This window comes from Scomber japonicus, chromosome 15 (assembly GCF_027409825.1).
Source record: "Scomber japonicus isolate fScoJap1 chromosome 15, fScoJap1.pri, whole genome shotgun sequence".
Classification (NCBI taxonomy): domain Eukaryota; kingdom Metazoa; phylum Chordata; class Actinopteri; order Scombriformes; family Scombridae; genus Scomber; species Scomber japonicus.
The window spans coordinates 18,916,396-18,942,056 of NC_070592.1; the positions used below are offsets into that span (position 1 = coordinate 18,916,396).

General features: G+C 40.3%; 2 protein-coding genes across 6 annotated transcripts in view; both read right to left on the minus strand.

Annotated features, from left to right (window-relative positions):
* Positions 1 to 463: 463 nt before the first annotated feature.
* On the minus strand, positions 464 to 10,519 carry fam133b (family with sequence similarity 133 member B). 5 transcript variants are annotated; one of them, XM_053334420.1, is made up of 11 exons: positions 10,366 to 10,519; positions 9,273 to 9,370; positions 8,707 to 8,785; positions 7,611 to 7,736; positions 7,489 to 7,521; positions 7,221 to 7,295; positions 2,622 to 2,720; positions 2,434 to 2,472; positions 2,253 to 2,345; positions 1,376 to 1,426; positions 464 to 1,202 (listed from the first exon to the last, which is right to left on the minus strand). In XM_053334420.1, exons 1-11 carry the CDS (start codon positions 10,387 to 10,389, stop codon positions 1,107 to 1,109), a joined length of 813 nt encoding a protein of 270 aa, XP_053190395.1. In that variant the 5' UTR covers positions 10,390 to 10,519; the 3' UTR covers positions 464 to 1,106. The 5 variants fall into 5 exon arrangements, with proteins under 5 accessions (XP_053190395.1, XP_053190394.1, XP_053190396.1 ...); XM_053334419.1 differs by having other exon boundaries at positions 2,434 to 2,475; XM_053334421.1 differs by lacking the exon at positions 10,366 to 10,519 and adding an exon at positions 8,197 to 8,390 and having other exon boundaries at positions 2,434 to 2,475; positions 9,273 to 9,307.
* Positions 10,520 to 14,643: 4,124 nt separating this feature from the next.
* cdk6 (cyclin-dependent kinase 6) overlaps positions 14,644 to 25,661 on the minus strand; it is a 33,792-nt gene continuing 22,774 nt past the window's right edge. Inside the window, exons 5-8 of the mRNA XM_053334417.1 lie at positions 22,852 to 22,961; positions 15,390 to 15,440; positions 15,014 to 15,149; positions 14,644 to 14,919 (exon numbers count right to left, since the gene is read on the minus strand). Coding sequence (XP_053190392.1) covers positions 14,767 to 14,919; positions 15,014 to 15,149; positions 15,390 to 15,440; positions 22,852 to 22,961 — 450 coding nt within the window. The 3' untranslated portion in view covers positions 14,644 to 14,766. The remainder of the gene's footprint in view (positions 14,920 to 15,013; positions 15,150 to 15,389; positions 15,441 to 22,851; positions 22,962 to 25,661) is intronic.

Sequence of the window (25,661 nt, forward strand, 5' to 3'; positions counted from 1 at the left end):
AACATTTGAGTCATAACAGCTACACACAAAACGTGATATTCTGGCTGGTTTGTTATGAACTAGTTAAACTCAATTGCACAAGGAAACTGTGTCTGTAACCTTCACCTACTAAAGAGGCGATCAAATAATCTCACATTATTATTGTGTGGCTCAGTAGCACCCTTTGTGTGATACACACCAGCTTAATGATAAGATTGTACTCTGAAACTATTGAACCTAGTTGCATTAGCTGAAGTGGAACATGAGGCTTGTTTAATAGATATTGTGTTTATTAGAACAGCTGAACCCAAGTTTGGTGGAAGCAGGACTGTGCAGCCTGCTTGCTTGATATAAAAAGTGGGCAGGGCAACAAACAGTAAATGTGAATCCAGTGGTAGTTGAGTCATATCAATATCTCCTTTGTTTGATTTCTATATACACATACACCCCAAAACAGTAAAAGGCTGTACCCAAATAACCACAATAAAGGCTAAAACAATACTTTATTAATGAATTCCCATTGATTATACATTTACACTGCTGTGTAACAATTTGTCCAACGGAACAATTATCCCTTGTATAAATGTTGACTGTGTACCTCACATTTCTTATCACAAATCCAACTTCAATATGAGGCTGGCGAGACATCAGGTTATCAGGTCTACATGCATCACACAGGCACTAGCGTAACAGCCTCATCCAGCAACTAGAAATGCAAGATGTCAGGTATGAAGCAGAAATAGGAACTCCTAGAGGGCCAGCATACTGAAGGAGGCAGTGAGTGCCAGTCACACTGAAATCTCTGAGATGAAGAGGGGAAAAAAGGTGTGGAATTCACTTCAGTCCTGTCCTTGAGTGTAATTCAAAAGAACAAAATTATCTACAAAAAGCATGGTGATAAACAAAACCAAAAAAACCCCCAAACGATATGTACCGGTAGTTGCCACTTAACAGGGATGGGTGCCTCCCTCATTTTTACTTCAATCACAGAACCCCAGCGTTACAAGTCTGTAGGTCTCCTTGTTCACGTGTGATGACCAAAGCTGGATGGGAGAAGTTTTTGGTAGTCAAAGGCAAAAATAACACTACTTGTGAACTGTCATGAGAGAACCGCAAAGCCACGTTTTTTAGTCGAGCTCTGAGTCGGACTGAGATGCTGCCTTCTTTTTCTTTTTTCTGCCGTGTTTCTTGTGTTTCTTTTTCCTCTTCTTCTTGGATTTGTCCTGTGTGCATAAAACATTCATCTTAAGCACTGCAAGCTTTTCCAAATTATGCGTTTTTTTCACTTAAAACAGTACTTGACACCTCTATACTAACACATTTTGAATTAAAATGAATTGAGTGAAATGTCCTTTGTGCACAGTAAGTTGGACAGTCATTTAAGTAAAATGCTCACTGTGATTTTCTCCTTTTCTTCACTACTTCTTTTCTTCTTCTTGGCTTCAGCCTGTGACAGGAAAAATAAAAATAAATGAAACTACAGAAAAGGGGAAGTCTTGAGCCACACTCCTGCCTAAAAACCCATTCCATGTAACAACACTGTTTCACAATAATGGAGTTTCTTCAAGTATCTTCAACTGTGACAGCAGCTGTTCACAACAGAGTCAACGGACTATACAGCAAACTAAATTTGCCAACTTCTGGAATTTTCTCTAAGCTGGTTAACCCTCCAAATTTACTGTAAGTTGCTGTGGGAAGCTTTCTCCTATCACTTAAGGTTTTGAGGTGCACCTACAGTGTTTGAAGTGTGAGTGGAGATGTTAACAGACAAGCATATATGTTCTGTTTTACAATTTGAGAATATAGATGATAATGTTTTGTCTTTCTTTTCTTTCCACAGACAAAAACATAAGGACATGCTGCAGTACACGGTAGAACTCAGTGATATGCTGACAGCTGAAGAGCTTTCTTTACAACCAAGTCAGCATGCTTGATCGGCTACTGGTCAACCAGAAAGGGCTAAAAGGACTGACGCAGCCACTAAAAAAATGTTAGTATATTTTTATCTCGGCAGAAAGCAAGAACTGCTGTGATAATTAATTTTTGCCCTCTAAGATTTAAATAATAGAGGAACAAAGAAGTAAAAGAGGAACAAAGAAGAAAAAGAGGAACAAAGATGGAGAAACCAGGTGATAAGTTAATTATTAACAGTCTATTCATATACAGGAGGGGTATTCATTGACTAATTTATTCATATCAAATTGAATAACTTGTAATAAGTCAAATGTTATGGGTTAACTTAAAAGCTGAAACAACATAATAATATTTTCTACCTCTTCCCCCTCAGCAGACTCAGCAGAAGACTCTGTAGATGAGTCTTTATAACTCCGCTCAGCCTTCCTTTTTCTTCGACGGCTCTTTTCCTCCTGAGAAAAACAAGATATACAGGGCTATATATCGGCAGGGCTAGCCTAACTGATAACATAATGATTTATATAGTATAGAGTAAATTACCTTATCTTTATCTCCTTCTTCCTTGATTCTTTTCTTCTTCTTCTTGGAAGATAAACAAGAACATAATAAGCAGAAGTAATTTCATAGCAATATTGTTTTACAACACATTTTTACTGCCAGAGTACATTTGTAATTAAGTATACTGAAAAAGAGAAGCCCACTACGCTGTCAAAAACAGACGGAAAAACCTTCATTTCTCCATCGGATTCTGCGTCTGAACTGTCTGATGCTCTCCTGGCCGATGACTTCTTTCTCTTCCGCTTTTTCTTAACACTCTTCTTTTCATCCTGCACACACAAATAGAAATGCAATCAAAGAGTGTTATGCGGTGTGATATGTACAACAATTTAAGGAGTTATCAAGATGATTTTCAGGAATACAGATCAAAACCGTTTCATAACACATTAGTTCAAGCTATATAGAGTCCAGTTTTTTGACCAGTTACCGTAAAACACGGTGTACAAGACGCACTGTTAATGAATATTTTCTCATTTAAAAGTGAGGTGTGTCTTATACACTGGTGTATCCTATTCACTGGTAAAAAACAGAACGGAACAATAATTGTGTGTTGGTCAGATGTATTTCGGGACACTAGTTGCTGTGATGATACTATGAGGAACCGTTAGGGACATAATTCAGAATTACCATTCGCATACACATACTTTTCCTCTCACATACACATATGAAACCAAACATACTCACATACTATACTAAAATTCACACACACACACACACACACACACACACATACCAGTGCTTTCACATACACAACTGAAACGCTCTCATACACACTACTGAAACACTCTCACACACACTATTGTCATATTCACTATGGAATTGTTATATTTCACAATATTATGAGTGTATCAGTAGTGTGTGTGAGAGGGTTTCAGTAGTGTGTGTGAGAGGGTTTCAGTAGTGTGTGTGAGAGGGTTTCAGTAGTGTGTGTGAGAGGGTTTCAGTAGTGTGTGTGAGAGTGCTTCAAGTAGTGTGTGTGAGAGAGGGTTTCAGTAGTGTGTGTGAGAGAGGGTTTCAGTAGTGTGTGAGAGAGGGTTTCAGTAGTGTGTGAGAGAGGGTTTCAGTAGTGTGTGTGAGAGGGTTTCAGTAGTGTGTGTGAGAGGGTTTCAGTAGCGTGTGTGAGAGGGTGAGAGCGTTTCAGTAGCGTGTGTGAGAGGGTTTCAGTAGTGTGTGTGTGAGGGTTTCAGTAGTGTGTGTGTGAGAGGGTTTCAGTCATGTGTGTGTGAGATGGCTTCAGTAGTATGTGTGAGAGGGCTTCAGTAGTGTATGTGAGAGGGTTTCAGTAGGGTGTGTGTGAGAGCATTTCAGTAGTGTGTGTGATGGCTTCAGTAGTGTGTGTGAGAGAGGGTTTCAGTAGTGTGTGTGAGAGAGGGTTTCAGTAGTGTGTGTGTGAGAGGGTTTCAGTAGTGTGTGTGAGAGAGGGTTTCAGTAGTGTGTGTGTGAGAGGGTTTCAGTAGTGTGTGTGAAAGTGCTTCAGTAGTGTGTGTGAGAGGGTTTCAGTAGTGTGTGTGAGAGGGTTTCAGTAGTGTGTGTGTGAGAGGGCTTCAGTAGTGTGTGTGAGAGGGTTTCAGTAGTGTGTGTGTGAGAGGGTTTCAGTAGTGTGTGTGAGAGTGCTTCAGTAGTGTGTGTGAGAGGGTTTCAGTAGTGTGTGTGATAGGGTTTCAGTAGTGTGTGTGAGAGAGGGCTTCAGTAGTGTGTGTGAGAGTGCTTCAGTAGTGTGTGTGAGAGAGGGTTTCAGTAGTGTGTGTGAGAGAGGGTTTCAGTAGTGTGTGTGAGAGCGCTTCAGTAGTGTGTGTGAGAGGGTTTCAGTAGTGTGTGTGAGAGAGGGTTTCAGTAGTGTGTGTGAGAGCGCTTCAGTAGTGTGTGTGAGAGGGTTTCAGTAGTGTGTGTGTGAGAGAGGGTTTCAGTAGTGTGTGTGAGAGAGGGCTTCAGTAGTGTGTGTGAGAGGGTTTCAGTAGTGTGTGTGAGAGAGGGCTTCAGTAGTGTGTGTGAGAGTGCTTCAGTAGTGTGTGTGAGAGAGGGTTTCAGTAGTGTGTGTGAGAGAGGGTTTCAGTAGTGTGTGTGAGAGCGCTTCAGTAGTGTGTGTGAGAGAGGGCTTCAGTAGTGTGTGTGAGAGGGTTTCAGTAGTGTGTGTGTGAGAGGGTTTCAGTAGTGTGTGTGAGAGTGCTTCAGTAGTGTGTGTGAGAGAGGGTTTCAGTAGTGTGTGTGAGAGAGGGTTTCAGTAGTGTGTGTGAGAGCGCTTCAGTAGTGTGTGTGAGAGGGCTTCAGTAGTGTGTGTCAGAGGGCTTCAGTAGTGTGTGTCAGAGGGTTTCAGTAGTGTGTGTGAGAGCGCTTCAGTAGTGTGTGTGAGAGGGCTTCAGTAGTGTATGTGAGAGGGTTTCAGTAGTGTGTGTGTGTGAGAGCATTTCAGTAGTGTGTGTGAGAGCGCTTCAGTAGTGTGTGTGAGAGAGGGTTTCAGTAGTGTGTGTGAGAGAGGGTTTCAGTAGTGTGTGTGAGAGGGTTTCAGTAGTGTGTGTGAGAGGGCTTCAGTAGTGTGTGTGAGAGGGTTTCAGTAGTGTGTGTGAGAGGGTTTCAGTAGTGTGTGTGAGAGTGGGTTTCAGTAGTGTGTGAGAGAGGGTTTCAGTAGTGTGCGTGTGAGAGGGTTTCAGTAGTGTGTGTGAGAGGGTTTCAGTAGTGTGTGAGAGAGGGTTTCAGTAGTGTGTGAGAGAGGGTTTCAGTAGTGTGCGTGTGAGAGGGTTTCAGTAGTGTGTGTGAGAGGGTTTCAGTAGTGTGTGTGAGAGAGGGCTTCAGTAGTGTGTGTGAGAGGGTTTCAGTAGTGTGTGTGAGAGGGTTTCAGTAGTGTGTGTGAGAGTGCTTCAGTAGTGTGTGTGAGAGTGGGTTTCAGTAGTGTGTGAGAGAGGGTTTCAGTAGTGTGTGAGAGAGGGTTTCAGTAGTGTGCGTGTGAGAGGGTTTCAGTAGTGTGTGTGAGAGGGTTTCAGTAGTGTGTGTGAGAGAGGGCTTCAGTAGTGTGTGTGAGAGGGTTTCAGTAGTGTGTGAGAGAGGGTTTCAGTAGTGTGTGTGAGAGAGGGCTTCAGTAGTGTGTGTGAGAGGGCTTCAGTAGTGTGTGTGAGAGGGTTTCAGTAGTGTGTGAGAGAGGGTTTCAGTAGTGTGCGTGTGAGAGGGTTTCAGTAGTGTGTGTGAGAGTGCTTCAGTAGTGTGTGTGAGAGCGCTTCAGTAGTGTGTGTGAGAGGGTTTCAGTAGTGTGTGTGTGAGAGGGTTTCAGTAGTGTGTGTGAGAGCGCTTCAGTAGTGTGTGTGAGAGCGCTTCAGTAGTGTGTGTGAGAGCGCTTCAGTAGTGTGTGTGAGAGGGTTTCAGTAGTGTGTGTGAGAGCATTTCAGTAGTGTGTGTGACAGCGCTTCAGTAGTGTGTGTGTGAGAGGGTTTCAGTAGTGTGTGAGAGGGTTTCAGTAGTGTGTGTGAGAGGGCTTCAGTAGTGTGTGTGTGTGTGAGGGTTTCAGTAGTGTGTGTGAGAGGGCTTCAGTAGTGTGTGTGTGTGAGGGTTTCAGTAGTGTGTGTGAGAGAGGGTTTCAGTAGTGTGTGTGTGAGAGGGTTTCAGTAGTGTGTGTGAGAGGGTTTCAGTAGTGTGTGTGAGAGGGTTTCAGTAGTGTGTGTGAGAGGGCTTCAGTAGTGTGTGTGAGAGGGTTTCAGTAGTGTGTGTGTGAGAGGGCTTCAGTAGTGTGTGTGAGAGGGTTTCAGTAGTGTGTGTGTGAGAGGGTTTCAGTAGTGTGTGTGAGAGGGTTTCAGTAGTGTGTGTGAGAGGGCTTCAGTAGTGTGTGTGTCAGAGGGTTTCAGTAGTGTGTGTGAGAGGGTTTCAGTAGTGTGTGTGAGAGAGGGCTTCCGTAGTGTGTGAGAGAGGGTTTCAGTAGTGTGTGTGTGAGAGTGCTTCAGTAGTGTGTGTGTGAGAGTGCTTCAGTAGTGTGTGTGAGAGGGTTTCAGTAGTGTGTGTGAGAGGGTTTCAGTAGTGTGTGTGAGAGGGTTTCAGTAGTGTGTGTGAGAGTGTTTCAGTTGTGTATGTGAAAGCATTTCACTTGTACGCGTGTGTGAATTTCAGTATAGTATGTGAGTATTTTTGGTTTCATGTGTATGTGAGAGGAAACCCTAACCCATGTGTATGTGAATGGTAATTCTGAAATATGTCTGTAACGGCCCCTCATAATTAACCCGACACAAAGTTTCAGGTATTTTTACTATTTGATTCTGTTCTGATTGTGTTTCAAATAAAATTAAATTGAAAAAATGTTGGAGTACAAACGTGTGTTTATAAATGAATAACTACTGGTATATTCAAATAAACCAGTCTTTAATAAGTGTTTTTCCCTGCATGGCATCTCCCAAAATAGACTGCGACTTATACACCGTTTTTTACGGTAATTGTCAACCATTTTTCTTCAGATTCCAACTGTCACTGACCTTTATCAAACACTACATGTAATCTACTAACTATAGCAAAATACTTAGCAAATCCAAAAAAGGAAAGCTATGATGCAGTTAATGTTTTCTTAACACAGGCCTTATCAGCTGTCAAACTGTTTACATTCATTTATATTCAGTCTTAATGCAAGCTAGGCAGAGACTGTGGAGCTATATTACATCGGTATACACAATAATGGTCTAACTGAGAATATACATTTAGTCTTTCAGGGTTGGGGTGAGGGGTGTGGAGTCACAAAATGTTTGTATCGTTTAGAAACTTGGAAATTAATTTTACTATTTGATTCTGCACAGACTTACCTCGTCTTCAGATTCTGAGGAGGAGCTGCTGGAGGAATCAGAACTCGATGAGGAGGGGGAGGAAGATGAAGAATGCTTGACCAAAACACAATGAAAGCAGGGTTCATTAGACTTGAGGTTATTTACTTGTTAGAAAAGTGGAACACTATATTAAAAAGGACTCAATAAGAGACTCGCCCAGGGAACACGCAGTGTGTGTGTGTGTGTGCTTATGTAAGGAAGTACTGTGGCACAGATGGCCATCAGAATACTGGAGGTCTCTCCTCACCCTGTTGGATTTCTTCTTCTCTTTCTTCTTTTTCTAAAAGACAAATGAATTGGTCAAAGTTAGAAATGATGAATTTTAAAATAGCCATATTTCAGAAGTCTGGTAAGTGAGGAATACCGTACCTCTTTTTTCTCTTTCTTCTCCTCTTTTTCTTTCTCTTTGTCAGTTGCCTTTTTGTCTTTCTCTTTGTCCTTGTCACCTCCACCTAACAACCTTTCTCGGTTTTTGGCCAGTTCTTTCCTCCATTTCTGAAAACAACAGAAAAATAGTTTTACAATTTGAGTATTTGAGCCCATCTACTGTATTGCTTATTGTTCGCCACATACAGCTACACCTTCAACTAAACACAAGTATTATATAGATGTCCTAGCTGCAAGTTTGAGTTTCACTTCTTTACACAGACTTTCAATGGCATTCAGATCGGGACTCATTGCAGGCCGTTGAATGATTTTTCTTCTCATCCACTCATGGGTGCTTTTGTGATGTTTGTTTGTAGTCATTATCCTCCTGGAAGACCCATGGCCTGTGACTAAGACACTGCTTTATGACACCAGGCAGTATGTTTTGCTCCAAAATGCTTTGATAGACTTCTGACTTCATTGTGTCCTGCACAGATTCAAGGATCTCAGTGTCTGAGGCAGCAAAGCAGCCCCAAAACATATAAAGGCTTTATTTTACTTCTGTAAATATAGGGTTGGTGTGATTTACCAAAACATTTCTTTCATTTGTCCAAAGTACATTCTTCCAAAGGGACTGTGGCTTGTCAATATGCATTTTGGAAGAGTCCAGTCTGGCTTTTTTGTGATGGAAAGATGACGGAGGCAGGTGAGTAGGCACTTTCAAATCACAATATTATGATGGAAAAGGCTTAGTGGTTGATGACTGTTGCCATCACCCCAACCCTAATTGATAACAAAAAAAGTATTTTAATTTCAACACTGTTCAGGATGGCTGGTGCATAATTGTAATAAAATGCAAGGTTACAGATTATTTTGGCCACATTTCTATTAGGGACTGTATAGAATTTACCATGCCAAATCCCATTGATTTAAAAAAAAAAATTATATCAGGGACAAAATAATACAAAATACAATAATCTCAAAAAAGAGAAAAGATGTTGAAGATTTGCACCAAATTTAGCTACCAGCTCATTTCCATCTGCAGTCCGTGGGCAGGTAAAATGGTGATCAGTAAAGGTAAATACGCCAGTCTACACACCACGTTCATTTTGTCCTCAAAGTCAGCCAGGGCTCGAGACCCTTTCTTCTTCTTCTCCAACTGCTCCTTTAACTCTTCCCTGATCAAGACACAAAAAACTCTTGTGAGACAGATTCTGATGTAAAATCATCATATCGAAATACATATGAACTACAATTCGACTTCAATTAAGCCCTTTAACTAATACTGCTGTGCCAGAAAGGGGACATTGACAACACATTACTCTTTACAAAATATTGCGATAATGAAGTAATTGTGCCCCCTTGTGGCCAAAATTAGAGTACTGAAGAAGCATCTATTCATATCTTTCTAAATCAATTCATCTATGAGAATTTCACTTTCTGCAAGACAATCAGAAGCTGGGTGAAAACTCACATTTTTGCAAGCCACTGACTAAACAAAATGTAAATCCTTGCAATAGCATCATCTTTACATGCTACGTCCACAAAGACTGGAACATGGAAGTAACAGAACTGCAGCTTTGAGAACGTGTCATGTCAGATTTTTTAAATGTATTACCAAGAAAAAATGTTTTGTGTCTCTGACAATGTCTGTCCTGTACCCACCATGTTGGTCGAGGTCTGCTTAAATAATCCTGTATGCTTGGTCCGGCATTCTGCGACGGTCCCCTGGCTCGTGCAGCAGCAATGGGGTTGATGTAAGCCTGAAATATCATCCAGAATAGACACTTTACACTTGTTTTTTTTTTTTTAATTAAATTAGGTGGTACTGTTTTTCATTTAATGAATAGTGAGCAAGCTAAAGTTGTGCCAGTGAGATATAAAATATTTCATTTTACACACTCACATTATTGAAAAATCCACGTTTTGCTGCTTTTTAAGTCTTAGAATAGGTATAATTACAACATTGATGATGGAATGAACAATTAATTACCACACCTACAAAATAATCATAAAATGCTGCTAACAAAACAGTTGCAACATGTACTTACTACTAACCTTAATAACTTAAGAGAAAAAGCAGTAATTACAGGGTTGTTGTTTTAGTTAGGTGTGCTTGATAAGACTGAGAGAATACCAAACATGATACAGCTCAGTCTGACAGCAAGTAATGCCGCTAGCCATATAAACGCACTAAATATAGAAGAAAAACAACAACGACATGGTTCACTTAGCATTAGCAAAGCGCTAATGTTTACCAATGGCAATGGCCTAACGCTGATAGTATATAAAACGCTTGTTAGTGGCCGTACAGGTTTCTGCAGTTTCAGGGCTGTATTTAGATTAACAGGTACAGACTGCAGCAACGAAAAACCACTGCGCAGCATCTCCACGTCAAAACACTGCTAAGTATCATGAGCTAGAGGTAGCATTTTCTGCTAGTGCTGGCCTCAAGCTTTTAACGTTAACTGCAACATAAATTATATCATTGACAATCTTACATTGACTGAAAACCATTCTTATGCATCTCTAAAAGGGAGATGTTAACGAATGACTTGACTGATAAGACCTACTGGCTTCAACTAGTGTGTTTATACTGACGCTAGTTGCTGCGCTATCGCGTCTGTCAGGGCCTAGCATTAGCTAGCACAGCGATGCTAACACTGGTTGCTGCGATATCATCAGCCTCTATTTATGTCTAACGCAACTTAGCTGGCTGTTTCCTCGGATTTAACTAAACATATGTAAAATTACTCACCACCCGATTGTCTCTCTTGCCCATGTCGAATTAACTATGGGGAATATGTCCAACAGAATGAACAATCATTAGTGTTACCTTGCTAACATTGAACCTGGTTGCTATGCTGCTTTTTGCTCTTCTTCGGCTTCCTCTCCTTCTTCTTCTTTGGATTTCCGGCAGACGTATTAGGATGAAATGCTGCCCTCCACAGATCAGGGTTAGATTGCATTCCTGCCACTGGTTTATTTTAGATATGTCACAAACTGGACTTCTATCAGAACAGCAAATAAAAGACACTCTCCAAAACCCGCTCTGCTGCTGGGTGTAAGGCTCATAAATTATCTTCAAGTAGAAGGTGAAAATACTCCCGCAGATAGAAATTAACTCATGACAGAAATGACATTGTTTTGAAACATCTTGAGAAATTTCAGAAGTCTGAAACGTTTTTGTGTGGGGAGATTTTCACTTTCTATTTAAAGTAGAACAATACCTCTTTGGAAAAGACTTGAGCATTAATGCTTAATGTTTTATCTGTAATGTATGATTTGCTTGTCCTTTCAACTGACTTAACAACACAACTTTAATAATATCTGATATTCTAATTTAGTTTTGTTATGCCCACAATACACCTGCAAGAAATTACTGTTTTCCTATGACTTGTCTTGTATGATTGTTTACAGACAGTGAAAGAGTAATTTATTAATATAAGCATAGGCCTTGTAGATTCCACTGTTTCATTTACTATCTGCATGTGACATTTTCCCACTTGTTCTTACTTTTTCAGTTTGCACTGTGCTATTACATGATGCTTGTGCTTTGAAGATGTAATTTCAATGGCACATCATGTATGGTGTGAGCCAAACATCATCATCAGCCTGGCACTTTTCTTCTGATGTTGTCCTTCATCATCTTGCATTATTGTCATCCTCTGGAGTATCACCATCTCATCCGGCTCTCTTTTTTTTCAGCAGCACTGTCTCTCAGGTGTACTTGTCAGCACTGTGTGGAGCATTATCTTTCTTAAGTGTGGCTCACACGCCAGGATAATTAAACATGCGCCATCAGTAAGCTCCTGCACCTGAACTTGGGCCCTCTAGATAATCTTTGGAGACTTGAGTATGGACTAATTTTGCAAACATGGAGAATAGTCAATATTCTCCCATTTTATGCTGTTACTTTGGTCTTGACACCACACAAAAAGTCACAAAATGTGTGCCATAATAAAGCCTTCTAACCAGATGCTTGTCTCATTTCAGAGTTCATTACAATGCATGTGCACAGTCTCTTTCATTAGTTTATTTACTGATAACACAAATTCAATGACAATTCTTTTGTATTTAAAAATGCATTTAATTGATCCATTTGCTGCTGTGAAATAGAAGCATATTGAAAAGTGGGGTGCAAAACACATTTCTAAGTTCAATTGTTGAAATGAGCCCAACACAACATTCATAAAAAGCTGCTTTTTATTAAAATGGTGCAACACAGTAATAAGACACCAATGCCTGCATTCATACATAAGTATAATGCCATGATTGTGTTGTTCCTAGTCTCCATTACATATGCTAAAAAACAAATGCGACACAGGAACATGTGTGTAATTTGAGTTATATGATGGACCAAGCTAAGTTGGTTTCAAAACAGTGAAACTTCTAAAAGCTCAACAGTGGACTTAGAATGAAATGTATTGTACGAACTGGTTAAAAAAAAAAAAACGTACAGTGATTGTATCAAGTTTAATGAGACTAAGGCAGTCATTATTATAATTGTAAACCTCTATACCTAAAGTATTTTGAGCTTTCATTGCATTGTATTCACCACTGACACCAGATATGAGTCGTTTAACAGATTTTTCACACAGTGCTTAGTCAAGCTGACATTTATACATGGATCTATGTTGCATTCGCCATCTAGCAATTAAAAGTTGCTTACATGGCAAAAAAACAGTTACAGGCAGTTATCTTCAGACAGTAATGACTACAGTAACATATATCTGATAAATAGGAATGACAGTAGACTATGATCAATGACATGATCACGGAACAGCTTGAAAGAAAACCTGAAGGAGTTGTGATGTGGTCAGTTAGTAGCCCAGAGATGTGCAAACTGTGTCCGAAAGGTTCGGACGTCCATACCAAGAACCTGAGAAAGTCAAAGAGTGTTTGTGTGTGTGTGTGCTAGCAGCACTACCTGTTAAAAAAAAGTAAACCAGTGTTAAGAATGTTTACTGTTCTGCAAGAACTACTTAATACAAAAATACAACTCTGCATAACTTGCTTTTTTCTTCGCTGGTAAAAAACAAAAACAAACTTGAACAACGGGACAAGACTGTAGCATGAAGCGAAAACTGTACACAAAATATCTGTGCATTTCATTTAAAAACCACTAAAATTCGTAGTCATTCTTATTCCAAAGAAAATGAAATTCGACAAGCACCCACAGAACCCACCCGAGATATTCAATAGACAAAATACTCTTGCCATACAACATTCCACTGACCCTCACTACTCTACGTCTATCCTTTTTTACGACATATCTATGGGCTGACGATGCACGTATCAACATTTTTCTATCATTACAGCTTGTACTTAGCACTATATACTGTACAGAACCAATGCCTATCCTTTATACATTCCTTACATTGTCATACCATCAATTACACTGTTTCTATAATCATCTAAAGAGTTGGTGTAATTGGTGAATATTGTATGCCCCAGCATCTTAAAAATCAAGTAACAACTTGATCAAAAAACAAGCATATAAATCAATAAAATTAAAATTAAATACAGAATATTGGCGACACAATCCTGTGCCAAATGTATTCTTGAATAGTGCTGGTGGGACTTTCTCCACCTATTGCAAGCCTGTGCATTACTGTATCATTCGGATAGTAAATAATTGTATTCATAATGATAAAAGAATGATGGCAGAGTATGTTATAAACACCAAGTGAGTGGCAGGAACATTTCTATAAGGCTCTTTCATCATCGTCTCAGCACCGTTATCAGCCCAGTATGATAAGTCCCTTGAAGAGTGCTCACCCCTAAGTACTTAGGGTTGCAGAAGCCATTAGAATCCCGCTACTGGTCTGCAGTTACTCAGGACATCCTCAAGGTGGCAGTAATATAATATGTGTAAAACTGGAATGATAAGTCAGACATGGCAGTGAGTGGCTGGCTAGTGATGTCTAATAATGTTTCATTAGGTAGGTATGTACATGAGCGTGCTTATGTCAATGGCAGTGTGCACATTACATGATCGTGCTTGTATTGTGTATCTGCCACAGTGCACACACCTACTTTAAGCAAAAAAAAAAAAAAAAAAAAAAGGCAGGTGAGATCCACGTTGGCCACCCAGGCTCCCGAATGGTCCGGTCCCCCAGTTAAGGAGGCTGTCGTAGGGCTAAACACTGGGCATAAAGTGGCCTCTCTGCTCCATGGCCTCAACAGTCTGTACACCAGTCAGTGGAAGTCTCTTTGCATTGTTAACATAGTCAATCATCAACATTTCACAACCTAAAAGCAGCAATTACAATCCATCAGTTCATGGAAGGAGAATAGCTTTTGTGCATTTTGCAGGGATGGGGGTTGGGAGGGGTGGGGGCGAGTGTGTCGGTGTCCTCTTTCCTGGCACAACTTTTACCCTCTCTTTCTGAGTACTTTGCTTGGCCTTTGTACACTGACTGTAAAAAGTAGTCCCACCTTGACCTTTTTCATGTTCCGTTTTCATGTACAACATTGAGTCACAGTGGATTAAGCTTTTTGGATGATCAGAAACTCTGTATAATGTCCAAGTGAGAACAATCCTCTACAAACTGATTGACATGCATCACAAACATGAAACACAAATTGATTGATGTCATAGGTATTCACCTCCTTTACTATGACTCACTTCAATTTCAATGATGCAGCCAACTGTGCTGCAATCACCATTAAAAAAAAAAGATGGTACAGTTCAGCTGAGTCTGTCAATAGCATGTCATGCAAAAACTGAATGTCTGTGCGAAAAGTGAGGGGGGCGCCATGGCGCCAGTGGATACTGTAGGACGACAACAAACAGAGATGGGAGATTCTGAGCCTCCAGCAACAGTTGCCTGTGTGTGTTCCTGCTTGTAGCTTTATGTTAGATTGCCAAAGAGAAAGCCACTATTGAAAAATCTCACATGACATTTCGGCTTGCATTTGCCTGAAGGAATGTGGGAGACTCTACAAGAAGGTTCCTTGGTCTGATGTGACTAAATTAACCAATCAATTTATATAGATGTGTTTTCACTGTGAAACTTGAAATTTGATCTAATATCAACAAAGTTTAAAAAGCTTAATGCACTTTGATTTAATGCTGTGACAACAATTAAACAAAAACATAGATGAGTACTTTTTATAGACAGTGTACAGGATGATTGAGGGTGAAGGAGGACAGTCAGGCAGTCCTCTCCTCCATAGTGGGCTTGTTGCTGGGGATAGGTTGGGCCGCGTACACGCTTCTACTGAGGCTGTCCACACTTTGAAAATAGGGGTGGCTCAGCGCAGCGAAGGCAGATATCCTCCTGGAGGGGTTGAATGCAAGGAATAGCTGTATGGAGAAGAGGGGGCGAGAGAATGATTGGTTAGTGTGTGATTTAAACTGAAGAAACACAAAAATAGGGACAAAGGCTCATACTACCCACCAATAAGAGGGCCCGTCCTTGCTCGTCCATATCTGGAACCAAGTCTTCTATCGGCTTAGGGGGCCGCGGGGTGAAGGCACTCTGTGGTAGGGCCACCTCCTGGGGCCAGTCCTCTGCTGAAGGTACCCCAACAACACTGTGGGGTGATAATTGTCATCAGTGTCTTCATAGTCATCAACAGTCATCAGCTACTAGTGCTGCTTCATCACCAGGGTTCAAATCTGACCTAAAAATGATCCTGTTTTGTGCATGCCCTTTTCACACTTGGGATGAAAAATGGTGGTGATGTTATTCACCTGGAAGGGCAGTATAACTTACGCAGGGACGCTGTGCATTCATTTTTATGAAAATATTGTATATAAGATGTGATACTCACTCAAAAATTTTTCCCAGTTGATCAACATCTGAGTTTCCTCGAAACAGAGGTCTGGAAAAGAGAAATACAGTTGAGTGTGACTTTCTGCTGCCTCAACATTTACATGAGTCAATGCCATAATTGTCATATAATGCAGCATGAAAACCACACATAAATATAGGATGTGTATGTAATGCCTTTTGGTTTAAAGTGTAAAGTATTAATTCTGTCATTATTGACCTACTTAGGATATGAGCGCTGTAAGCTGTGGACAAACAACCCTAAGATATAAGCTTTTGGCTCAAGACGGAGAGGAATGTGTGACTCTGATGTGAACGTTTGAAGTAGCCACACACTCGCGGCTCCATCTCATGTAGTCAGGATTGTGAAGCAGGGTTGGTAGTACCACTGAAGAGAGGAGGGAGGGAGGGAAGAGAGGCGAAAAGCAGGGAGGAGAGCGGCAGCAGGGCTGCTGGTGGTTCCTGTGGCTTTGGGCTGTCTTTGGATGCCCGTGGGCGGCCATGCCTGCCCTGGCACCCGCACAAATTCCAGTAGTCATCATCAGCACAAGCCTACCGGCTGCCGCACGGGACAGAAAAAGCCTATTTATCCTTTGTGTGTGTGTGTGTGTGTGTGTGTGTATGTGTGTGTGTGTCTGTCTGTCTGTCTGTCTGAATGTGTGTAGGAAAGTGGGAGGGAGAGGCGTGTGAAAGAAAAGTTGGATTATTCTAACAGAGAAAGAAGGATGGGAACTAGATCTTCCTGCTGAAGTTCATCAAAGGAAATAAGGACGTGTTGTTGTCAAAGACAGGACCTTCTTCTAACACTAACAATGCCAAGCCTTCTGGGCTAAACCAGATTACTTTGTAAAATGAGTTACTACTTTAAATTATGCTGAGAAATACAGCAGGGTAAACAGGAAACAGCTACTTTTTTATTATGTTCTATTTGTTTAAGCTGATCAGTCACCAGCAGATGTCAATGTAATGCAGGATATTGTAACATGCTGTAGGTGTGCTTGTATGCATTCTGTGTCTAGGCCTTAATACAGTTCAAGTGCACCCCACTTAAATGAAGTCAACAGAGACTGGCCAGCTACCATGTGCTCCTTGTCTTTTCCCACTTGCAGGAAGTTTTGCATAGCTGAACACCCACACTTTCCTACAGACTTAGGTATTAGGAAATTAGTCACACAGGGATATTTTGCACATTTTTTACAGTGACAGCAAATGCTCTGTCACATGCTTCAGTTCGGAAGTGGAAATGAGATACAGAGTTTGTTTCAGTTGTTCACAACTGGCTCCCTTAACCAATGGATGTCTCAGTATTTCTTTACTCTTGCATCTCTTCTTGAAACATCTGACTATGAAAGAGGACCACATGCAAGTCTTTAAAGGAAAAGTACTGCGCTGAGGTTTTAAAGCCATTTGAGATCAGACCAAACCAGTTCTGACTGTTGCAAAAGAAGAAAAAAATTCACCTACAGCAAAGTCATCGTGCCAAAACAAGTAGGGCTGATAATTCCAAGAGGTCCATTTTTAAACCTGGAGTGGTTTGTTGGAAGGGGATGACTGGATTCACATAGAGCTGGCCACTGCCATGCACACACAGTCAACAGTTGAGTGCAAATGCGCATTCGTAGATACTCAAACAAGTACACACAAAAGGGGTGTTCAAACACACAAACACATACACATAGGTATTTTTTCTCCATTGTGAGACTTTAAAGTGCACATACTGTACATATGCACACAAATACATGGGTAGCAGTGAAAGGACTGAGACTGGGTTGGGACAAGCAGCTGAGTCACGCTTCCTTTAGTGCCAACCCTGCTCTGTCCCACATTCCACTGAGACAACCTCTGGAATGCGTGTGTGTGTGTGTGTGTGTGTGTGTGTGTGTGTGTGTGTGTGTGTGTGTGTGTGTGTGTGTGTGTGTGTGTGTGTGTGTGTGTGTGTGTGTGCACGTGAGAGTGTCAATCTGTCTGGGTGGGAAAGTGAGACAGAGAAACAGAGAGTATGACTTCTTTATATTTCAGTCTGTATCAGTGTGGACATGTAAGTCTACATTGGATGTACTCTCTATGAGTGTGCATGTGTGTTTGTGTAAAGCACATTCACACGTGCATGCAAGGTTGCGTCGTTGGGGATTTATCAATTGAGTTCCAAACTGTGAGAAAGTCAACACGGATGTGGGGCCCCTCCCGGACCATTAACAAAACACGTTCAACCTTTTTCGATTGGAGGAATTTCAACAAGCTCTCTCTTTCCCATTCACTTGATCCATGACTCACCCTGACACTATCCCAGCCATGCAGATGCAGACTTGTAAGATATTTGCTCAAATTCCTCTGAACAACAAGTTCTCAACTACACTTGCTACAGTACATAGTCATTACAGGAGTTTTTTTTTTTTTTACAATTTCATGTTTGACTATGAAAGTAGAAAGCAGAGGGGAAGGTACTCGGAGGGGAAAACCTTTCAGGTTTCATGAGTCATAAGAAAAAGTTGTCCTCACTCAGCAGGCCTCACGTCTTAAAATGTCAGAACAAACCACTACCAAAAAACCAAAACTTATGCAATAGTTAAACTATTAGTTATAACAGAGAAAAGCAGCAAATTCTCACACTCGAGTAGCTGGAGCCATCACTTGATAAATGACTCAACCAATTACTAAATATTAACGTTGTTGGCAATTCAATTCCTGCCAATATACACTACAATAATTAATTGTCTTGTTACTTTGACAATGACCAGAAAAATGTAGAAAATTATTATATTTTATTATTTATTTATTATAGATTATATTTCTAGAATATATTAATATTTCTGCCGCTTACTCACCCATTCACATACACATATACACACCGATGGTTACCATACAGCGATTTGGGGTTCAGTATCTTTCCCAAGGAAGGTAGATGAAGGAAGAGTCAAGGATCTACTTACTGAGCTACAGCTATCCCCAAAATGATTTACATATGTAAAAACATTAAAAAAGTGCATTTATTTTAGGTACCAACTATGGTGATGACCAATTAATGCTCTGGTGGGGATGTCTCCTTCGTTGTACCTGAGCTGTCAATGATTATAATCTTCAATTCAACAGACCTGCAAACCAATAAACAGTGTGTTCTCATCCTCTCTTGTTCTGCACTCCCTCTCAATCATTCGTTCTTTTGCTTTCTTTCACTGCTCCTCCCAGGTGCCCTTTAATCTCTAACAGGTGGCCTTTTAAAAAGCCATCTTAATCACCTTCAGGGAGAGAGAGAGAGAGAGAGAGAGAGAGAGAGAGCGAGAGAGAGAGCGAGAGAGAGAGCGAGAGAGAGAGAGAGAGAGAGAGAGAAAGTCTCTGTGTGTGTGTGTGTGTGTGTGTGTGTACTGTTCATGGCCATCAAAGTGCCTAGCCTTCCACTCTCAGGCATGGTTGGACAGGTGCCAGATTGTGAAAAGACACATATACACACCAAAGCTTTTTAAAGCTTATTGTGTCAGGATGAGAGAAGACGTACCCTAACCTAGACAACACACACACACACACACACACACACACACACACACACACACACACACACACATATAACCCCCTCCCTCCGATGCTTTCAGGGACGATAGGATTGTTAACTTCAGATTGTGTGGGCTCAAAGGAACACTACAGAACAAAGACCAACCTCTAATGTGCACAATACATAAATGTTACTGTTGCTTTGTACAGATTCTCGTCATTTGGCAGATGTTTACAGATGTTTGTAAGATGTTTACTTACATGTTCAATTCTTTTCTGCAGCATTAAAACAGTTACACACTTCAGCTTTGTGCTGTCTGTAATGTCTTAACAAATGTATGCCTTCTGAATAACATTAAAGTTTTCCACCTTGACCTTGCCAGATGTATGGCAGAAAGCACATTACAACAGTCATTCAACTCAATGAAGCAAGGGCTTGACTGAGCTGTTATGTGCAACCCAACTGTGGATACATAAACAAAGATAAAATAGGGCTTTTTTCACAACTGCTAATTTGAATTAAATGGGGTTTTCCAGTTCATAATGACAATCGTATACATCTTTTTATACCTAGCTTCATATACATATATCAAAGCCACAATTTAGAGCCAAGTACGGAAACTGTGTATTATGGTAGATTTCAGATCCCGCCTTTACATCCAACATAATTTTCAATTCATTTTCTAATTATTATGTCATCGATTTATTATTTGATAAAACGGTGAAAAATGCTCATCAGAATTTTCTAAAATCCCAGGAAATGGCACCAAATTGCTTGTGTTGATATAGATATTCAGTTTACCATCACCAAAGGAAAAATCTCCAAAAAGAGAAGCTGGAATTTGAGAATTATAGCAATTTATCTTGAGCGTTGTCATTAAATGATTAAAAGACTAAATGGTTGTCAGTATTTTTGTTAGAATGATTAATCAACTTTTCATTTCAGCAAGAGATAAGATATATCAATTCATCAAATTCTGAGTAATCTATAATGGAGATTACAAAATGTGAAACATACGGCGAAATGACAGCTCAAGTGTTTGTTTTTTTACATACCTGCGTCACATACTATACTGTATCTCATTAATGCGTTATCCATGGTCCTCTTTTTAAAAGCAGGGAAACCATGAATATGAAAAAATGTTCTCTGTCCTTCAATCTTCTGTCCTAATGTATGTACAGATATTTAAATTATAGATCTGGTCTTGCATGATGACAAACTGTCACATGTCATCATTTTTTTTAAAGCAGGCCAGCAGATAAAGCTTGAACACATGACTGGATGGAGCACATACAAGCTGCACTAACAGAGAGATGCAATAATGATGGATAATGCACAGCAGAACATGTTTTGTCATCTCACCAAAAAACTGAGGTTACCAAAGGGGTTGTGCATAGAAAACCCATTAATAGACCACTTCTGCCCTGTAACAACTGTATTCATCATGTTTCTCCCCCTGGGTTTACGCTGTTCAATTTGTCACCCATCTTCATACCACACTTCTACAAAACGTCCTCACCCTGTGTCACCCTTTGCCACTACTCTAGAGCCTATACTTTCTCAGTGAGTTGCATGTGCAGACTGTGGACCGTTGTGTGTGGTGTGTATGAGCGTATGGTGGGGAGTGAGGACGGTTGGGGAAGGAAGCATAAATTACAGGCAGGGCTGCTCCTCCTGGCAGTCAGCCTCACTTCAGAAAGACTGTTCTTATCTACCCCAGAGCACGCCACTATAGTCCCCAGTTCTCTGTTGATTATAAGAAGTAATTGTACACACATTGACACATAAATATTAACAGTTGATTGATGTTAAGGATGTACAACTTTATCCACATGGCCTGGAAACATTTTTTTTCCACTTCCATAAGCATGCAGTTGAACACCTTAAGAGAAAACGGTCTGTCATTAACTTTGCTCTCCAGTGTGTGAAGTTCGTTAGACCACAAACTGACAAATACCTATACCAAGAAGTAGAATCTTGACTCGCATGCTGCAACCACAGCAAGCGACCTCTCATTACTGTAATGGTTTGATAAGCCAACTGAAATGTGATTGCTCATTGCTCACAACGCATCTGACAGGTGTCATTTGAGGAAAAAGATGGCAAGTTTAAGAAACACCCAAATAACTGATTCTGTAAGCGCTGGCTGTGAATTTTTTTTTGTGAAACTTTGAGTAATTCTTGGAGTATTGCCATGAGATCCAAAAGTGAGATGCATCACTAACAATCTTGGACCCCAAGGCTGCAGCTCAACATTAAGAAGAAAACTGGGTAAACAAGACTTTATCAGCCATTGATCTTGTACATCTTTTCACATTGAAATACTCTATCAGCATCCATGCGAACCAGTAAAACTCAACTTCATGGGAAAGAAGTGTGTGATGACTTGTAGTGATACTATCTCCATGTTGAGAACTGGTCACAAGAATATGAGCATGTGAATTTATGTTCACATCCCTGTAGGTCAATGGTCATAATCAGTTTTTATAACAGTAGATATGGTAAATCCATCTGTACAGGAGCCTTACTTGTGACTCCAGTGACATAATGGGGAGTAAATTGGTAAATCAGAAGGTTAAACTAACTCACATTTCTGACCGTTGTTTGATACTATTACTATGATGTACACTACAGTTTCACTTCTTTAATTCTTGTATTTCATTTTCTACTTTAGTTCGCTTTTGAATGAATGGTTATGGTACACACAATGCAACATACTGCACGTTCATGCTACAGTTCAAACTGAGTTGACAACATAATTGACACATAACAATAAGGAAAAATTCATTTTGGCATCTTGTAGCAAAGATAATGTACTGACACAGGTCAGTGAGTGTGTGACAATATTAGTGTAACATGGTCCACCACCCTAGCTTTTTCTTACCAAGTCAGTTGTTAATTGTTGAGGTGTAAATTGCATTATTTGTGCGTTTCTGATGTGAAAACAGCATAGAGGAGGAAGACGATGATAAAATGGTGAATGTGAATACTGGTAATTTGGCTCCACTCCTCTGAGTTGCTGCCCACATCTAAGATATTTTTTCATACAACTCAAACAGGTCTGGGAAACCAACTGACACCATACTAGAAGAACTTTTCAGGCGTGATTACAAATAGCGACGCCATTGTCCTGTGCCCACAGCCAGGAAAAAAGCAAGAGGGAAAACGAACTAATTAAATCCCCAATTATTTTTGTTTTGTTTTTCAATCAATGTGAAAAGCATCAACTGCTTAAGCTTCCAATTACAAATTAAATTACATTTATTAGTTAGGTCAAAATAACAAGCCCCAAACAGAAAAGGGCTAACATCAATCCAAATAATCCAGGCTGTCTGTGTGTCGGTCTTTGTTTACAGTCCAATTAGCAGCTTGAGACGGTCCAGGCAACATTTCAGCTCATCTCTATGAGCAGATTTATGCATATGAATGCAGATACACATTTTAAATTTTGACAAAGCTGTATTCTAAGCGATGTGTTCTGAGATTGCATTTTGGTCAGTGCGTTTGTCTCTTTTACTCTCCACATGGACTGTTTTCCTGCATGGAACCAAAGCCTGCTCAAATGTGACCAGTCAATACTGATCGGACTACAAATGGATTACCTACGGAAACCAGAGCACGTCCGGTACGAAAGATTCTACATTCATATGCAGATATCTGTTTATAGAGATGAGTAAAGTCATCAAGTCATGAATGATATCAAACAAAATAGCAAGAATAGTAGTGTTTTAGAACAAGAGTTTTATATCTGGAGAAGTGTGGCAAGAGTTGGTGATGTAAGATACCTGGTCCAGATTTTTAACTCCCTCAAATTTTTTTGTGACAGTTTTTTCCCACCTGTTGTCCTGTTATTTCTCCTTCCTCCTCTCCTGCTTTCCAAGTAATCAGCACTAAATAATACTGATAGTCATCTACTACTTATTTACACAGTATGAGATATATATTCAGCAGGATCTGTGTTCTCTCCAGCTCTCACCTTCTCCTAAACATCTCAGCAAAGATGCAGCCAACACTCCACAGGTCCACCGGTGTGGCGTAACTGGACTGGAGCAGCACTTCTGGGGCTCGGTACCACAGCGTCACCACCTACAGCACACACAGCAAAAAGTCTATTAAGACTACATGGTCAAAATGTACATACAAAGACACACATTTCCTCCAAATTATAAAGTGTAGTTTCACCTGCTGCAAGTCACCATCTAAGGGGCCATACATAGCCACACACACACACACACACACACACACATACACATACACATACACATACAGGGTTAATACTTCTCTGCCCCCATCTTAGGCTTACATAAGACATGAAATCATATCTGGCAGGACACGTCTCCCTGCTCCCGTTTTGGTGTACCCACATCACACAATCTTTCCACGATAATCCACCAGGGACACACAATACTGTATATATACGTCTGTGTCTGTGTGTGTGTCTGTGTGTGTGTCTGTGTGTGTGTGTGTGTATGTATGTGTGTGTGTGTGTGTGTGTGTGTGTGTGTGTGTGTGTGTGTGTGTGTGTTCATGCAGTGGTACCCTTAACAATGAAAAAAATGTTTCACAGGATTGAAACAAGCAGATGTCTTGTATGTGTGAAGTGATAACGGGTTGACTTTAACTGATATTAACCACACACAGACAACTGTCATCCTCCCGCGAAAAGTATAGAAAGAAAAAAAAAAACACTTCCCCTCTTGCATCAAGTAACCCTGCACCCACCTGACATATAACAGCAGCCATTCTGTGCCACTTTATACTAAACATGGTTTCCAAATTTGTCCCTGCTACTCTATTGGGAGCTCTGAGTGTGTGTGCAGCCATAGCCTGCAGGAAAGCAGCAGCATTGTTAACAGCTACAGTAGGGAAGGCCTCCAGACAAAACTCAGTGACCCCTAGCAAGAGAGTGGAATGGTTCCAGGTGCTTTCCTAAACTCCAGATTTTTCCAACAGCTTTTGGCTGCAGTTCCCCCCTCAGGCACTGCAAAGTGCTTATCGGGATCTTAAGAGTCTGAGGTGAATGTTTGTAAGCAAAAAGAGTGCAGTGTCACCTAGATATCTTTATTAGCTGGCTTGGACTTCCTGTGGGAGTGAAAGGACATGATATTTGTGGGGTTTTAGATCCACGTACCTATATGGGTATTATGAGAGCCATGATCTTGAAAGGATGCTGACAGTCAAATACAGACTATTACAGAGTGGATCAGGTGGTTGCCGAGTGTACTCTCAAAACAGTAGTTGCTCAACTTTATGATTTATAGATTTTCAGACAGGATTTATTCTGCAAGGGGATGTTGGATGGTTTCAGTGCTAGATGCAATGATCTTTTCCTCCCAGTACTTCAATACGCACCTTCCATCATTTAAATCCTATCACGCAACTAGTGTTTGTGGTTTTAGGATGACAATGTTTGTGAGCCTGTTTGGTCAGTACGCTGCCTTAATCAAGAAACTTTTCTGTGGATTGCTATAAAGGTTTATAAGAGTTCCACTCTGGGTGCCCAAAGGATGAATCCTATTGAATGATTCCCTCATTTCACTGTAGTCCCACCATGATGCTGTTGATCATTGTGGTCAATAATAAAGAATACAATTTTAACTATTGGATGGCTTGGTGAAAAACAAATATTCATGGTTCACAGAGACATTCTAATGACTTTGGTGATGCTGACTTTTCACAATTACCACACCAACATTTTAATGAATCCAATACTTTGGTTTATTACCAAATATATTCAAAACTAATGAAATGTCAATCAAGCTTAGCTGTACGGCAGCTGTTTAATGCTAATTGGCAAATGTTATGATAACAGGCTGAACTAAAATGGTGCACCTATTAAATGTTAGCATGCTGATATTAGCATTTAACTTAAAGCACTGTTGTGTCTCAGTATAGCATGACAGAGTCACTGGCATGGCTTTTAGGATAAAAAAAATGCTGTGTTTGATTGGTCCTTTTCTCATTGTAAACTGTCAATTCAGAAAGTAGTTTGCAGTCATTTCTGTCCTAATAATTTAACAGTAAACAAGTTATATTATTAAGTAATATTAAGAGTTTATACAATGTAAAAGAAATAATAGTAAAATATGATAAGGCGTTCCATGCTCAATATCTCTATCTAATTATAGAACCATATCCTGTAAAGGCAATAGCTAAAATGCTGCCAAGAGCCAGTAATTTAGTTACAGGGCAAATATTTTTTAACCACAATCCAAAGTTTTTTTTTTGGTAACTGCAGCATGAGGGGGAGTCCTTGACTGATGAGGCAAACTTTCTAACTGACTTAACATTACCCCGAGCTGGAATTCTTAAGTGAGGCAGTCAACAGAGACCGATAAGAGGAATAAAAAGTTAGGTCACATTTTTTCTTCTAAACTGAATGACACTATTAATAGAGCTGGGGGCTGCATTTTGCAGATGTGTGATACTTTCTCATCTCCTGCTTCCTGCTTCAGTGGAAATAGGGAGGAAGTTGAGGCTAGTTGGCTGAGAAGTGGTGGCTGAGCCACGTGACATATAATTAGACATACACTGAAAATGAACAGACTGACTGTGAGGGTCATTGAAGATTTCGAGAACAGTGAAACCTCAAACAAAAGCATGAATGGAAGTTGCACGGTTGTTGATAATGTCAGAAAACTGAACATTATTGACAGGTTTTTTACATTAGAAAATTCCAGACTACATTGCCCTAATTTTTTGAGATTTTAAAATATTGTTAAAAGAAATTTTGAGTTCTTTGCAAGTGTTCATATTAATATCTTGTTAGATGGTGTCTCTATTTCC